General features: G+C 35.9%; 1 protein-coding gene across 7 annotated transcripts in view; it reads left to right on the top strand.

Moving 5' to 3' along the window:
* GTF2H2 (general transcription factor IIH subunit 2) overlaps window positions 1–17,860 on the top strand; it is a 39,054-nt gene that overhangs the window by 11,076 nt on the left and 10,118 nt on the right. For all 7 annotated transcript variants that reach the window (XM_037032440.1, XM_037032436.1, XM_037032439.1 and 4 more), the window contains exons 8-16: window positions 67–172; window positions 1,346–1,436; window positions 1,598–1,685; window positions 2,191–2,298; window positions 4,156–4,219; window positions 5,898–6,001; window positions 6,551–6,653; window positions 10,811–10,850; window positions 12,853–12,964. In XM_037032440.1, coding sequence (XP_036888335.1) covers window positions 67–172; window positions 1,346–1,436; window positions 1,598–1,685; window positions 2,191–2,298; window positions 4,156–4,219; window positions 5,898–6,001; window positions 6,551–6,653; window positions 10,811–10,850; window positions 12,853–12,964 — 816 coding nt within the window. The remainder of the gene's footprint in view (window positions 1–66; window positions 173–1,345; window positions 1,437–1,597; window positions 1,686–2,190; window positions 2,299–4,155; window positions 4,220–5,897; window positions 6,002–6,550; window positions 6,654–10,810; window positions 10,851–12,852; window positions 12,965–17,860) is intronic.

Raw genomic sequence — 17,860 nt, forward strand, 5'->3', positions numbered from 1 at the left:
AATTTAAAAAATGTAAAAATAAATTAAATAAATAAATAAAAGTAAATTATTCCATTTCTATTTTAGGAAACCCGAGAAAACACATAACATCTTTGAAGAAAGCTGTAGATATGACCTGCCATGGAGAGCCATCTCTTTATAACTCTTTAAACCTGGCTATGCAAACTCTAAAGTTAGTGTTTTACATTTATTATATGTAATTGATTTCAAACTTTTTGGAATGAGTTAAGTTGAAATGGTAGTATGCTAATATGTGTCTCTATAAACCCAGCTATAATGAAGTCATTATTGAAACAAATATGTAATGTCATTTATGATGTTTACTGTTGTGTTAGTAATTTTTATTTTATGTTTTAATTGGTGAGGTATATTCTTAATAGTTTTAAGAGAACATAATATTGTACTAATATTAGTAGAACAAAAGAAATACATTAATGAAAAAATACTTATTGACAGTTGATTGTATATGGAATTCATTGTGTGTAGTAATTTTGAGTTTGTTGTACATTTATTGACTTTTATTAGCTTATTTTGTAATCTGTAAATTAATAGCACTCTTTTCCAACGAGTTCAGCTATGTGCAATATAACTTAGACCTGATAGGAAGTATTCAACATAGTTAAAGCTTATATATTTTGTCCATGGCTAGTCTATCCTGACTCAGATTTTTATACTTCCACATAATAGATATTTTTCTAGTTTAGAAGTAGATGATAAGTAGGTAAGACACCTAATAAAAGTAGGCACAATGGCAGCATCCACAAGTAAAAGCTGAGAGCCTACCAATGAAGATATAACCAAGAGTGCTATAAATAACTGATAAAATTGCTTCTAAAAGTGTAGAAATCTCCAGTTAGCAAAGGGGATAACTGCTTATCACATCTTAAAATCCAATAAGCCATCATTTAATTAAATGGTACACAAAAATAAATGTTTATTATTATTATTATGACTCTGAATCACCATGAGGTTAAATTATAGACTTTAAATAAGAAAGAAGTACATTACTGTTGTTACGCCACATGTATACATCTTAAAGTTGATCCATATGCTATTGTCATACTTTCTAATGTACCTTTTAGATTTTGTATGAAACAAATCTACTAGAATGAAAGCTTCATGATGTTAGGACTTTTTGTCAGTCTTTTTTTTTTTTTTTGTCAGTCTTGTTTATCACTCTGTCCCCAGAATTTAAAAGAGATTTCTACCCACTCCTTTGTAATGTTGAAACAGGTGAGATATTCTGGAGTCTAAATGAATGAACCATGTACACTATCCTTTTTGGTAAACTTTTTATTAGTGTGATTTGTTATACCTAATTGGAGTGCATTTTATCTTTCTTCAGGCACATGCCTGGACATACAAGTAGAGAAGTCCTAATCATCTTTAGCAGCCTCACAACTTGCGATCCATCTAATATCTATGACCTAATTAAGGTAGGCCATTAATTTTAAACAAACCAAAGTTACAACTTCAAAGAAAATTCTGTAGTAAATTCATAACTAGTTTTCAGAGCATTCTCTTCATTTTTCAAAAACGTTAATTGTTCAATGCTTTTTCCCTCCCAAAACCGTCCATTCACTTGGATTTTATGAAGACCCTGAAGGCAACTAAAATTAGAGTGTCTGTTATTGGATTGTCTGCAGAGGTTCGGGTTTGCACTGTGCTTGCTCGTGAGACTGGTGGTATTTATCTGAGTTCTTTAATATTTACTCACAATTATTATGTAAGAAGTAACAATTTGTTAATTAAAGTAGGATGTTTTAATCTGTTTTTAAACTACTCAGCTTAAATCAGCTCATATCCTGAAATCCAAAATATGGGTAATCATCTTAAATATATCAGTGATTCTGTTGATATCATATCAAAATGCAGGGAATTTTCAGAAGCTATGTTAGTGGTCAGAAAAAGCAGTATAACTCTTGGAAAGCTAGAAATTTCACTAAATGTAATACTTTGTTAAGATCTTTTAACTTGATTTTAATAAAATTGTAATCATAGTTATTTCTTGAGAGGTCAATTTAAAGGTATTATTTAAGGTTTTTGAAAAATTATAATTTAATTTAAATACTTATTTTGAAGATGTATTTTATCAGGTAGCAAAATTTTACAGAATTACTTAGAAATTATTTAATTCATTCTTATGTCTGGGAAGCTGATTTTATTTTCTTTTGCTTTTCATCTTGTTAGGTACATACCATGTTATTTTAGATGAAAGCCATTACAAAGAATTGCTAATGCATCATGTTAGTCCTCCTCCTGCTAGCTCAAGTTCTGAATGCTCACTTATTCGAATGGGTAAGTGTTTATTTTGTGTGACTTAAAAATAGACATTTGAAAAGATATATTTTGACCCAAACTAAACCTTCTGTTTTCATTTGCACAAGTTATTTTAACATTTAAGATTTTTAAAAAATTCTGACCCAAGGATATATTTTATTGATTTTAGAGAGAGGGGGAAAAGAGAGGGAAACAGATGTGAGAGACAAGCATCAGTCGGTTGCCTACCATACACTTCCTGACTGGGGTTTGAATCCGCAACCTATGTATGTGTTCTGAACAGGAATTGAACCCACAGCCTTTCAGTATACACGACAGTGCTCCCACCAACTGAGCCACTTGGCCAGGGCAGCATTTAAGATTTTTTTAAACTTACGTGTTTTATAATAAGAGAAAATTGTGCTGTTGAAGCAATTTTAGAAAATTACAGAGATGTAAAAAGAAAATTAGAACAATTTGTAGTCCTATCACTTAGAGAACACTATTGGCTTTCTTTTATTTATTTATTTAAAAAATATTTTATTTATTTATCTTTAGAGGGGAAGGGAAGGAGAGAAGGAGAGAAATATCAATGTATGGTTGCTTCTCGTGAGTCCCCTGCCGGGAACTGGCCTGCAACCCAGGCATGTGCCCTGACTGGGAATCGAACCACGATCGCAGGCCCATGCTCAATCCACTGAGCTACACCAGCCAGGGCTTGGCTTTCCTTTATTTATTATTAAGATATGAAAGGTATAAAGACACTGCATTTATAGAGATATCCTTGTATTAGGAAATTTAACAAATAAGATTCTTATTTCAAAACAAATTTTGAAAATTGTAAAATTTTCTGTACTGTTTGATCAAAGCTATGTAATACAAACCGCAAGGACAGAAGGTTGCAGGAAGGTATATCAAATAGTTTAATGTGATTTTTTTCAGAAGAGGGATAATGATGGCTTTTGCATCATTTCAAAAAAATTTTGTTTTCCTGTAATTTTATAATGAACATATATTACATTTATAATTGAAAGAAACATAACTTTAAAAAAATTTCCTTGTTTAATATGCATTTTTTTTAACTGTCATTGAAAGGGAGTGCTTTTCTGTCTTGTTTTGGGCCATTTATATACTGGTCAACTGCTCTAAAATGAGAGTTGACCAGTCAAATGAGATTAGTACCTGTCTTGGGTGTTGCCAGGATTGAGTTAATACATTTAGAATAATGCTTGACATAAATACTCAGTACATTTTAGATATTATGTTGGCTAACCTCTTTTGTTTTATTGATACACTTCCTTAGTTCATTTTAAAGTTGTTATTTAATCTTATAATACTTTATTCTTCAAACTGACTTGTTAGAGACATTTAAGAATATCAGCTATTTTTTGTCACCTGACAAATATTTTTTTAGTTGGTTATTTATGTTTTATTTGTTTTGATACATAGATAGATTTAATATTTTAATATAATAAAATCTCTTTTTGTTTATGGTTTCTGTTTTTCTTAGACTTCAAATTTAAAAATACATATGAAAAACAAACCAAGTTTTTGGGCATTCCAAAATTTTAAGCATAGACATATATAAAGTGAAAGTAAATTATGTAATAGATTCTTCTGTTGTGCCAGAAACTATTTGAAAATTGCAAACATTTTCCTTTTCAAAAGGAGTATGTATTCATTGTTATTAAGTTAGAAAATACTGAGACTGTATTTCTGGACAGATCTTTCTCCATTTCCTCCACTCTTTTTCTTGTAACCTGGAATAGTCAGTTTGACTATACTACAATAAACATATCTAAAAGGCAGGAGAAAGAAGAAACATTTTTAGATTCCCAGCCCTAGGATTTTGTGATTTGCTTGGAAAAAGAAAGTAATGCATTTTCTTCTGTGAAGGATTTCCTCAGCATACAGTTGCTTCTCTATCTGATCAAGATGCAAAACCCTCTTTCAGCATGGCGTAAGTAAAAGCATGGAAACTCTCAGTGATGATGTTTTTATATTTTAGTTTCTTTCTATTAAGATGTGAATTAAAAAGATGGGCTTGAAGTATAATGGCTTTTGAAAAAGGTCACCCTCTATATAGCTGTGAAAAGGAGTGAAGATAACCTCTGTATCCTCCTACGAAGTAATCTCTAGGTTACATTACTAAGTAAAACAAGGGAGAGAAAAGTGTGTAGTATGCTGTCAGTCATCTAAGAAGAAGGTAGAAATTTTGAGTAGATATACTTGCTTATATTAGTAATAAAAATAGTAATGGAAATCAAAAGTGAAAGCTAAAAAATTGTTTACTTACACGGTGTGTGAAGGAAGGCAGAGAGGTAGACCACTGAGTTTTCTGAATGTACCTTGTCTTAACTTTGGAGCTTTATATTTTACATAATTATAAAACAAAATTAAATTAAAGAAAGTAATTGTTAAAAATTACAATAAGACTACTGTCTCCAGCTATAAAGATGTAACAGGGACTGGATTTACCCTCTGCCTCCTGTCAGAAAGCCAAACAAAATACATAAAGCAACAGTTTTCAGAGACTGGAAGCCGGCAGTGCAGATAACGATCCCCGAAAGAAGGGAAACCAATGAGGTGGGTCCAATGATTGCAGTTTACTGCTTATAGAGAATTTCTAGGCAGCAGTACAGAGAAGGAAAACTTACACAGAGCCTGGAGGTTTTTGCTCAGTTGAAAGTAAGTTCAGAGTTTGGGGAGGCTGAAATGGTTATTATTTTGTAGGGCAGAGAACTGGAGAGTAAAGAACTGCACACAGAGCTCTTGAGATCTGCGGACACTTCCCCATGAGTCGCTAGCTGAGTGCTGATCAGCGCGTTTCTGTGAGCAAACTGCCAGGGCCAGGCAGAAGCCAGTGGAGAACAGGCAGAACAATCCCTACGGCTCACATGCAGCAAGGAGTGGTTTACATCCCCACCAGTCAATTTGGAGAGAACTCTTAACACGCAGGCATGGAATAGAGCCCAATGATGGAACCAGATTAACTTAGGCCAACAGCTGCTCTGGGCAGCCTCTCAAGCTTAAAAGCAAGTCTTGAACAGATCCAACTATTGCCAAGTTACTTAAGTATATTCCAAAAAAAGCCTCAAAATGTTTTAAGTGAATACAAAAAGGTCCACTACCCCAAAGCAAAATGCACAATGTCTGGCAGCCAATCAAAAATTACCAGGTATGCAAAGAAGTCAGAAAATACCCATAACAAGGGGGAAAAATCATAGAATGGAAACATCCATAAATAACACAATTGGTAGAATTGGTAGACAAAGGGTTAAGATAAATATTATATATAAACTCCATATGTTCAGGAAAGTAGAGGAGAACAAGACGAACATGATGAGAGAGAAGACAGAAAAAAGACCCAATTCAGATTTCTAGAGATGAATAATACATTGTGTAAGATGAAAAATTTAACAGCAGATTAGTCACTGAAGAAGGAAAGATTAGTGAATTCAAAGACATTAATGGAAACTATTCGAAACAAAAATGCATATAATGAAAACAACTAAAATGAACATAAGTTAGTTACGAAACAACTCCATGATTTTAAAATTGAGGTAGCATACTTTCTTTTGCTCTAATTGTTCACATCTTTATATATTATGTTTTCAAAGTAACCTTTCCCCCCACAGGCATTTGGATAGCAACACTGAGCCAGGACTTACATTAGGAGGCTATTTCTGCCCACAGTGTCGGGCAAAGTATTGTGAACTTCCTGTTGAATGTAAAATCTGTGGTAAGAAACCAACTATTTATTTTTCAGTAAACCAGTCTTTCATAACTTCTTACCTGTATTGCTATTAAAATAGATTTAAGTATTCAGTTCTGCCTGTCTATGTTTCTGGGTTTAAAGTGAGAAGAGAAATAGATTCCTTTTTTAATTGAGTGCCCAATACTCCATTTCCAAGAATAAACCTGATATTCCCTAAGAGTTTCCTGATTTCTTTCTTTAAAGGAAATGCAGCAGACCTGGTAGACATTTTTGCAGCTCTTAACTTCATAAAGTAAATGTATATAAGAAGAATGAGGAATTAAACTAGCAGAATTATAAAACTTTATTTTATTAGTGACTAAATAGGCAAAAAGAGGTCACACACTTAGTGACAAGTAAGACTATCCATGTTGGAATTTCCTTCTATGGCCACAGGTGAACTTAAGAAATGAATAGCTGCAATTAAAAAAAAAACCTTGAAACTATTTAGCATAAGTTATGTCATTTGACATTTCAGCTATTGTCTTCATGAGGTTTGGGCTATTAAATACATCTCTCTGCTTTCTGTGTCAGGCCTTACTTTGGTGTCTGCTCCCCATTTGGCACGGTCTTATCATCATTTATTTCCTTTGGATGCTTTTCAAGAAATTCCCCTAGAAGAACATAATGGAAAAAGGTATGTGCTTTTGGTTAATTTACATGTTATAAGTGGTAGTATTTCAACATTGTTATTGCATTTAAAAAGTTATAGTAACTTGGACAAAATTATTTCTAATATAGAAAATGAGGTGTATAATGCCTTGGTTATTACTGAAATGACTTATTAAATAGATCTGGATTTCCAGATCTATTACCACATTTTGCCATGTATATTGTGTACTTTCTTGCCCGAATTTTTGAGGGAAAAATAAGGATGCACATTATACATGGTTAGTATCTGAAATACCTTGTATCTGTTCTTGTATTTTGTAATTATTTATTACATAAAATTTCTTGTAACATAACATGCTAAAAAATAAATGCTAAAATTTATTTATGATATGAAAAACAAGTATCTAAATATAAATATATAAATAAATTTAAAAATTAAAATGAAAGGGTTTTTTTTTTCCTGACAGTTTGGGCCAAAAACGTGAGTGCACATTATACAGAGGAGCACATTATACATGGCAAAATATGGTGATTTCCCTAAGCCCACATATGTATATATTACAGTGAGAGTGGTAGTATATTATAATAAATCAGCTCTCCAAAATGAAAATAAAAACCAAAAGGCCTGTTTTTTAGCATTTGCTAAAACTGGAGGATTTATCCAGAAGGTCTAATATTAGAATAATATAAGAATAAAGAAAAGATGAAATGAAGAGTAGAAGAGAAATAGTTCAAGGGCATTTTCTGTTATTAAAGGGTTGAAAGGGACTGTTACGTGTCTGACTTATTGAAGGAAAGCAGATCCTCACTAAAGTATATCACTGTGACATTTCAGAATATGCAGCAAAATACCAATCCTGAACATCTCTGGAGAGGAAAAATTAGGTCACATAATCTGGAATTAAGATTGTTTGGGTTATCATCAGTAACGCTGAATCCTGACAAGGAGCAATTTCTCTCAAAATTGGAATGAAAAACTATTACCAACCTAAGTTCTACACCCAGCTAACACACAAATTAAATGTAGGTAGAATAAAGATGTTTTCAGACTTGTCTCAAAAAGAGACTTTCTGAGAAAGCTGTGGAAAAGATGTTTCAAAGGAACCGAGGAAGAATGGATGAAGGAGAGTAGAAATATCTATCTAATTCAAACTGCCTAAAGAAAGACCTGGGAGAGTGATAAGGGGAAACCCCAGAATGACACATGTGTTGCATGTGAAGAACTGTCAGTCCAGTTTGGAGAAGGGTAGCAGCTTCAGGAGAGAGTCACCAGGAGGACAAAACCTGTGTAACTCCTGATGTAGTTGAACAGGTAAGAGGGTGTTTAGACTTCATAGGAAAGGTTGGGGCTGAGTTAATGGTAATTCCTTAGAAAACTAAGCTTGTGAATAACTATAATAATTAACTCTAGGGAAAAATGTTTTAAAAGAGAAGAAAAGTTGTATTACATGTCTCAGCTGAATATGTTTATATAGTCAAAATGAACTAAACATCCAATATTCTATCTAAAATTATTTAACTACATAGAATTGAGAATGCTATTAGTTATTGTGTACATGCTATTGATTCAAGAGAGTTGAAAGAGAATTAAATCCTCATCTTCTGTAGTAAGAGGTTCTTAGCTACTGCACTTAAAAAGACAGAGAGAGAGCACATAAGCATAGCTTACTATCAGACAGTTCAGTTTTGAAAATGTTTGCTCTGGGGAACAGGAAGTGAAGTGTGGGAGTAGGTAGTCAGGGAACTGTTATTTTTTGTAATAAGTTTTGAGAACTTTTGACTCCATTCCTTGAATATTAAAGCCTGTAGGCATCTATTATATGCAATAAATTAACTTCTCTCCAGTCCATCTAGACTTGTACCAGCTGTCTATTATCTTTGGGGGAGGTGAAAGATAGTCACTCAAATCATTTTCTGTAGGGTTTAATTCCCTCATATAATTCCAGTTGGGAGACCATGCTTGTGTTTAATCTTGATGAAATTAAAAAACTTTTTTTTGCCATTTTTAAAATACAGCATTAATTACTTAGATGGTTTGACACAGAACGGCTTTTCTACTCATTTTGATTTTGGAAGTACAATACAACTGAATACAAAAGAGGAACAAAAGGACCAAAACCAAACTTGTGATTCTGTTCATGTGGCATAAACCAGTTTTGTACATAACGTACTGCAGCAGTTTTTAAGTGCCCTTTAGAAAAACATGAACTCTACACATTTATTATTGTTTCCTGTATAGTGCATGGGCTGAAATCACTAGTTTGGTTTTGGTCCTTTTGTTCCTCTTTTGTATTCAGTTGTATTGTACTTCCAAAATCAAAATGAGTAGAAAAGCCGTTCTGTGTCAAACCATCTAAGTAATTAATGCTGTATTTTAAAAATGGCAAAAAAAAGTTTTTTAATTTCATCAAGATTAAACACAAGCATGGTCTCCCAACTGGAATTATATGAGGGAATTAAACCCTACAGAAAATGATTTGAGTGACTATCTTTCACCTCCCCCAAAGATAATAGACAGCTGGTACAAGTCTAGATGGACTGGAGAGAAGTTAATTTATTGCATATAATAGATGCCTACAGGCTTTAATATTCAAGGAATGGAGTCAAAAGTTCTCAAAACTTATTACAAAAAATAACAGTTCCCTGACTACCTACTCCCACACTTCACTTCCTGTTCCCCAGAGCAAACATTTTCAAAACTGAACTGTCTGATAGTAAGCTATGCTTATGTGCTCTCTCTCTGTCTTTTTAAGTGCAGTAGCTAAGAACCTCTTACTACAGAAGATGAGGATTTAATTCTCTTTCAACTCTCTTGAATCAATAGCATGTACACAATAACTAATAGCATTCTCAATTCTATGTAGTTAAATAATTTTAGATAGAATATTGGATGTTTAGTTCATTTTGACTATATAAACATATTCAGCTGAGACATGTAATACAACTTTTCTTCTCTTTTAAAACATTTTTCCCTAGAGTTAATTATTATAGTTATTCACAAGCTTAGTTTTCTAAGGAATTACCATTAACTCAGCCCCAACCTTTCCTATGAAGTCTAAACACCCTCTTACCTGTTCAACTACATCAGGAGTTACACAGGTTTTGTCCTCCTGGTGACTCTCTCCTGAAGCTGCTACCCTTCTCCAAACTGGACTGACAGTTCTTCACATGCAACACATGTGTCATTCTGGGGTTTCCCCTTATCACTCTCCCAGGTCTTTCTTTAGGCAGTTTGAATTAGATAGATATTTCTACTCTCCTTCATCCATTCTTCCTCGGTTCCTTTGAAACATCTTTTCCACAGCTTTCTNTATGTTCCTCTAATTTTTGACTGTACTCTACCAATTCTGTGAGCATCCTGATAAATAGTGTTTTAAATTGGGCTTCTGAGAGGCTGGCAATCTGTTGGTCGCTTAGAGTTATGGGCTCTGGGGCTTTGAGTTCTTCTTGCGCCATCTTTTGGTCTGTTTGGGCCTATTACCTGTGATGGGCAGAGCCTTAGGTGTTCACTAGGGTGGGGCAACACAGGTGGCTGAGTTGTGACGCTGTATGTGGGGGTGGGGTCAAACAGGAGCAATGTTGGTTCAGTCTGTGGCCTCTCGCTGCTGCCGCCACAGGTGCCGCAGCTGCCACCGTCACTGGGGCCCGAGCGTTTTTGTCCCACTGCACGCGAGTGTGCCACCGCCATTAGCCCTCCACTGGGTTCGCCCCTTGGGGCCTGCTTGGTCTGTCTCACTGTGCGCGAATGTGGGACCACTGTCAGTCTGCCCCATACCCTAACTGGGTCTGGGCTACTTGTGCACCTAGGTCTGGGGATCTGTTCTGCCCGACCCTGCTCCGCTGCTGGCTCCGCCCCTGGCTCCGCCCCTCTTACTGTCCTGGTTGAACGGTTCCGTATAATTCAATTTTCTGTTCTTTGGCTGTGTCTTTGTTCTCCAAACCTTTGTTGTATTCAAACTTGGTTGTGGGAGAAGGCACAGTGTTTCCACCTATGCCTCCATCTTGGCAGAAGTCTCTGGACTTTTCTTAAATTACCAGTATCCTTAACTCTTTCTCCTAAAAGTCATGTGTAAATTAACTGTAAGTAAAATTACTTATTAATTAAAAGATACTGTGACTGAGATTTTGCTGTGCTATTTTAATGAGTAAATTCTAACCAAAATGATTCTTAAACTTTTTCAGATTTTGTTATGGATGTCAGGGGGAATTGAAAGACCAACATGTAAGTTTATGTTCCTTCTAAATATTAAATATTGTAGAAGAAATATTGACAAAATAGTAGTATAAGTTTTCAGTAAATTATTGAAGACTAGACTCGTATCAGGTTGTTCCTCAGAAGTATAACAGCAGGCAGAGATAAAATGGTTGCACAATAGTTTAAATAGTTGTTTTGTAGTTCTGTATTCTAATTTCGCTACAAAGACACTTTAGTACTTTAAACTGTCTTCAGTTTGCAAGCTAAAACTTCATTTAGTTTTAAAGTGTTAAATGTTTTTTTCATTATTGTGCTTTAGGCTTTGTCGTAACCCATTTTGAAGTGAAGGTACCATTTTAGGCGGCCACAGACCAGAGGCTATTTCCTCATTTTGTCAATGAGATAATATTTTTAAAATTTTTGAAGGGGGCCAGTTTGAATGTCTAAACTTATATAAAGACACTAATAAGATAGATAATAGTCTAGTTTTAATTTTTTATTAATTTAGTTACATGTCCATATTTAAAACTATACATTATAAAATATATAAAATATCAGTGGGAAGGACTGTTTGTTTATTCTGCACTCACATTTTATAAAACAATTATATTGTTTCACATGCCTCTTTGATGTCAGTAGTTTCACCCTCACTGGAGCTACTTTTTAAATTATTTGACAGGTTTTTTTTTTTTTAATTTAAAAAATTTCTAAAATCTAAGGGGAAGGGAGGGAGAAAGAGAGGGAAAGAAACCTCAGTTTGCAAGAGAAACATTGATTGGTTGCCTCTCACACATCCCCAGCTAGGGACCTGGCCCACAACCCAGGCTTGTGCCCTGACTGGAAATTGAATGTGACCTCGCGCTTTGCAGGCCAGCTGTTTGACAGTTTTTAAAAACATGTCATCTTTACTTCTATGCTGTTTAAGATTTAATGATTTTTTAAAAAAATATTTATTTATTTTTAGAGAGGGGACAGGAAGGAGAAAGAGAGGGAGAGAAACATCAATGTGTGGTTGCCTCTCATGTGTCCCCCACTGGGGACCTGGCCTGCAATCTAGGCATGCGCCCTGACTAGGGATTGAACCAGCAACCCCTTGCCTCACAGGCCTGCGCTCAATCCACTGAGCCACACCAGCCAGGGCAAGATTTAATGATTTTTGAATCTGTGTATGATGCTGCTCTGGAAATTTTACCCCAGCATTAGTATCTATATACTATATACTACTAATTACTATATACTAATTAATACTAACATAGTAGTTAACACTACTAGAATAATGGGATTTTAAAAAATTGTCTTATATATATATGTCTTTTGCTATATTCTTCTTTTAAAAGATTTTTATTTATTTACTTTTAGGGCTGGGGGGAGAAAGAGAGGGAGAGAAATATCAGTGTGTGGTTGCTTCTTGCTTGCCCCCTACTGGGGACCTAGCCTGCAACCCAGGCATGTGCCCTGACTGGGAATCGAATTGACAGACTCTTTAGTTTGGAGGCTGGCCCTCACTCCTCTGTGCCATACCAACCAGGGCATGCCATACCAACCAGGGCATGCCATACCAACCAGGGCATGCCATATTCTCGACTGGTTTAATTAAAAGGGTAATACAAGTTTTGCAATTGTGAGGTCATTTATTCCCTAAGAATAACTAAATGTGTGTTACATTGTTGTACTTATCTTTTTTAATTCAACGAGTCAGATGAACTTTTAAGCATTCAAAAACTAGCACTAATTTCAAGCTCATGTGTCTTTGCCAGTTACTTAAAATGACACAATTGAAAGTATACTATAAGAGAAGAGACTTTAAGGGCTCAAAAACAAAGTTATTTCCTCATTTCTAAGGAATTTTTTTTTTGGAAATAAAATTGCCTTAGATTTGAAAATATATAGTACATTGGAAGTAATAAAGCAGGTGGGGAAAATTGACATAAGAAAACTGAAAGCAGAGCAACTTGAGTGTCTTCTAGCTGTGCTCTGCTTAACTTTTGGAAACTGCTGTTGAAGTTTACTTTTCTTCTTTTCACTGCAGGTCTATGTTTGCACTGTGTGCCAAAATGTTTTCTGTGTGGACTGTGATGTTTTTGTTCATGACTCTCTTCACTGTTGTCCTGGCTGTATTCATAATACGCCAGCTCCTTCAGGTATTTGATTCCAGCACATAGCACACCTTGAATGTGTTAAAAAGAAATTTGCAACTGTAATTAAAATGATTCTTTAGAAGAAGTTCTCATTAAAACATGAAAAGCAGTTCAAAAGGAAAATCTAATTAAAAACCTTTTTGACAAAAAAATGTAGTATTTTATTAAATTCTAAAATTTGTGTCATCACAGAAACACCTGGAATTCAACAGTACTTCTTTTAGTTAATTTTGTTTTCTCTCATTTTGAATTAGAATGTTTTCAACGTCATTTTATATTATTGTATTTAAGTTAGTTATAATGATTAAATTGATGCGATAATTTCATTGTTTGATAATTAAATACAGAATTTCAATGACTTACTCATTTTTATTCATTTTTAGTGTAAAAAGAAAATTAAGTGTAAGTATACATTCAATGTAGGATGAAAACTAATCAATACTTATGAAAATGAAACTAATACATTTGAAATTATACACTGTTGTACTCACACAAAGGATCTTTTTTGACTTAACTGAACAATCAGGATATAATTACATAATTAACGCATTTGAAGTTATTTGTGGTTATGACTGACAGGGATCTTTTTAGGCTTAGACATTCAAACTCACAAGATGACCATGGCCATGCATGGCAGTTCGCTCCAAGGGAGATTAAACAGGAGCAGCAGGCTGCCAGGGGGCGCCAGCAGGCAGTTCCGCAGCAGTGGAAGTCCTTGTAACGGTGCAGCCAGCACATGCACCGTGATGAGTTCCCCCACTGGCCTCAAGGAGCTAAGATCTCTTCTGACAGTTCCATCAGCACAACTTCCGTGTCCCCCATAAGGGACATGTTGCTTTCCTGAGTCACCACACTCAGGAAAGCCTGGGGCATGAGGTTCTTATCAGATTATTAATAGTGCATCCAGTCCAGTTACAATTTAGTCATCAGGAGTCATTTTTACCAGAAGCAAAGTTGCCCAAAGTTGTAGTCGACATTTCTATCTTTATCCGTTACCACATAATAGACTAGAAAGCTTAACTGAAGGTGATTCACATGCGGTGAAGGAAAAGGTCTAGTTAACCTTTTCACTCTCACATGCTAAACCTGTTACTTTAAAGCTTCTTCTGTAGCAATTGGTAAACTTTAATTTAGTGGAGTATATCTAATCCCACCATTTTGGTTGTTTGGTATGAGACTGATTTACCGTATAGTTTCAGCTAAAGAAAGTTGTGGTGTCTATCCCTGTCAGCCTCACTCAGCTTCCTACCCAGGAACTATTTAACTTAATCCTCTTTACCTTTCCCACTCTAGGTCATCAGAAGACTTTAGGTGAGAAAGTATGATGAGGTCTGTTTCCAGCTGAATGCAGATACACCATTAGAGGCAGGGCTCTTTTCGCGGTTTACCTTGGTGAGAGTGAATCAGGTCTCCATAGCAAAAGTATGTTTATTTTAAATCTAAATTCAGTCGTTCTAGATTGAGTTCTACTATGATATTCATGATTTTAGAAATAGTAATTATTAATGAAGCATGTTATCAATAAAGACAGTGTAATCCTACCCCGTAGAGTCTATTCAGTAAATCTTGGATGGAGCCCAGGAGTGTGCATTTTTAACAGTGTGCACACTCGCATGCACTCACAAAAAACATAACGTGACCAAAGTGACAGATCTTTCTCCCAAGAGTCATACTGAAATGATTCTTTATGTGAAAACAGGTTTCAGCTCTAGGTAACTAGGTAACTGCTGCCTTCTTCCTTCCACTCTCTCAGCAGAGGTGTCAGTGGCTTCCAGGAGATGCCTTTAACATGAGTAGAGTATTCTGCTCCCCAAACCTGACTCAGAAGAAAGGTCACGAGTTGTCATCTATTGAAAAGTTACTGGAGATATATTAGACACACACCCTCACTGTGTGTGAAAGGAATATTTAGGGCCTTATTTTGGCTACTTCATCTCTTTCTACAGTTTTAGGATTAATTTGCATAATTAATAAGGTTAAGGCGAATATTTTAATTAGGCTGAAGGAGGAATTTTCTTTTTCACAATTGTAAAGAAAATCCTGGGTTTAAAAAGGGGAAGGACTCACATGAACAAGTATAAAGGACACATGGACAATAACTAAGGTGGGGGGCGGAAATGGGAGGGAGGTGGGGAGTACTGGGGGTCAGGGCTGGGAATATAAGACAGAAAACTGTACTTGAACAAGAATTAAATAAATTAAAAAATCCTGAGTTAAGATGACAGAAATAGAGATGGTGATCTAAGATTGTTAGTTCTGGCCTTTAAACTTCCTTTTTGAATTGCACAATATACTACAATAAGGCAGGAAACTGTTTAGCCTTAGAAATGTCTCTGAATAATATGCCTTTCTGAGTTCCGCTGTTCGATTAGTTAGAAAACCTTTTTTTACATATTTTAAAAATCTATTTTATTGATTATGCCATTATAGTTGTTCTATTCCCCCCTTTCATTCCCCTCCACCCTGCACACCCCCTCTCCCACCATTCCCCCCCTTTAGTTCATGTCCATGTGTCATAAGTTCTTTAGCTTCTATATTTCCCCTACTATTCTTGCTCTCCCCCTGTCTATTTTCTACCTATCGTCTATGCTACTTTTTCTCTGTACCTTTTCCTCCCCTCTTCTCCTCCTCCCACTCCCCTGTTGCTCACCCTCCATGTGTTCTTCATTTCTATGGTTCCACTCCTGATCTAGCTGTCCTCTTAGTTTCCTTTTGTTTGAAGTGTGGTTGTTAATAACTATGAATTTGCTGTCCTTTCACTGTTCCTATTTTTTATCTTCTTTTTCTTAGATAAGTCCCTTTAACATTTCATATAATAAGGGCTTGGTGATGATGAGAACTTGACCTTATCTGAGAAGCACTTTATCTGCCCTTCCATTCTAAATGAAAGCTTTGCTGGATAGAGCAATCTTGGATGTAGGTCCTTGCATTTCATGACTTGGAATACTTCTTTCCAGCTCCTTCTTGCCTGTAAGGTCTCTTTTGAGAAATCCACTGGCAGTCTGATGGGCACTCCTTTGCAGGAGACTGTCCCTTTATCTCTTGCTGTTTCTAGGATTCTTTCCTTCATTTGAATCTTGGGTAATGTAATTATGATGTGCCTTGGTGTGTTCCTCCTGGGGTCCACCTTCTTTGGGACTCTCTGAGCTTCCTGGATTTCCTGGAAGTCTATTTCCTTTGCCAGACTGGGGAAGTTCTCCTTTATTATTTGTTCAAGTAAGTTTTCCACTTGTGGCTATTCCTCTTCCCCTTCTGGTACCCCTATAATTGGGATGTTGGGACGTTTAAAGATGTCCTGGAGGTTCCTAAGCCTCTCCTCATTTTTTTGAATTCTTCTTTCTTCATTCTTTTCTGTTTGGTCATTTTTTCCTTCCTTCTGGTCCACTCCCTTGATTGGAGTCCCAGTTTCCTTTCCATCACTATTAGTTTCCTGTGCATTTCCCTTCATTTCAATTAGTTTAGCCTTCATATGTTCCTCTAATTTGTAGCTAAAATCAACCAATTCTGTGAGTTTCCTGATCATCAGTATTTTGAACTGTGCATCTGATAGGTTGGCTATTTCTTGGTCACTTAGAATTATAGGCTCTCGGTCTTTGAGCTGTTGAGTCATAATGTTTGGTCTGTTTGCACCTGTTATGTATGAGGGATGGAGCCTTAGGTGTTCACCAGGGTGGGGCAACACAGGTGGCTGGGTTGTGACATTGTATGTGGGGGCAGGGCCAGAGAGGGGAAAAAAACGGTGCTTTGCTCCACTCTCTCAGGTTTCTGTCCCCTCTGCAGCTTCCCACAAGCAAATTGGGCCCCTCTGGTGCTGGTTCCCGGGTGTGTGGGCCTGTGTACTCTCCAGAACCCTGTGGGTCTCTCCAACGAACTCTCTGTGAGCCTGGGAGCCTCTCCCGGCCCCTCAACCCCGAGAAAGTCTTTCCAGTTGGTGTTTTCAGGCTCTAATTCCCATCGCTGGGGCCCTGGCCTGAGTGGTCTGTCTCACTGCTAGCTTCTTTTCCTGGTTTATCCGTCTGGCTGAATGGTTCATTGTTGTTGGACTTCCGTATAGTTCAATTTTCTGTGTTTTGGCTGCGTTTTTGTTTACTAAAACTTTGTTGCCTTTAACCTTGGTTGTGGGAGAAGGCACAGTGTTTCCACCTACGCCTCCATCTTGGCAGAAGTCCTGATTAGTTAGAAAACTTCTTAATACTTAAAATTCATTATGAAAATTAGACTTATTTTAAATACTTTTAAGTGTATACATTTTACTTCATATTCTTTTTAGTTTGGCCTATCTTTTGAGTGAAGCATTTAGTCCATTTATATTAAATGTATCTATTGTTGTATTTGGGTTTAAATCTAATGTCTCATTTTATGTTACTTGTTTCAACTATTCCATCTTTATTTTTCTTTTTTTTCTTGCCTTTTTTGGATTGATTTTTTTCTACCATTCTAGGTTTTTTCTCAGCTAGCTTGGAAAATTATATACTCTATTTTTATTCTTTTAGTGATTACCCTAGAAATTACAATCCACATAAATTTCTTAACTTGGGTCCTCTAGAAAGTAGAACTTGAGTCCCAGTTTTCTTCCCTTCATGGTTGGTTCCCTGTATATTTTCCTTTTTTTCACTTTGTAGTGCCTTCATTTCTTCTTTCATTTTGTGACCAAACTCAGTCAGTTCTGTGAGCATTCTGATTACCAGTGTTTTGAACTCTCTATCAGATAAATTGGCTGTTTCCTCATTACTTAGCTCTTTTTCTGGAGCTCTAATCTGTTCTTTCCTTGGGGCCATATTTCTTTGTCTCCGAGGGCCTGTTATGTTGTAAGGGGCAGAGCCTCAAGTAGTTGCCAGGTTGGGGCAACCCACTTCTGTGTTGTGGGGCTGTAAGTAGGGAAGGGTTCAGAGAGGGAAC

Source organism: Sturnira hondurensis, unplaced genomic scaffold, assembly GCF_014824575.4.
Source record: "Sturnira hondurensis isolate 20B ecotype Veracruz unplaced genomic scaffold, ASM1482457v3 Scaffold0021354, whole genome shotgun sequence".
In the NCBI taxonomy this organism is placed as follows: domain Eukaryota; kingdom Metazoa; phylum Chordata; class Mammalia; order Chiroptera; family Phyllostomidae; genus Sturnira; species Sturnira hondurensis.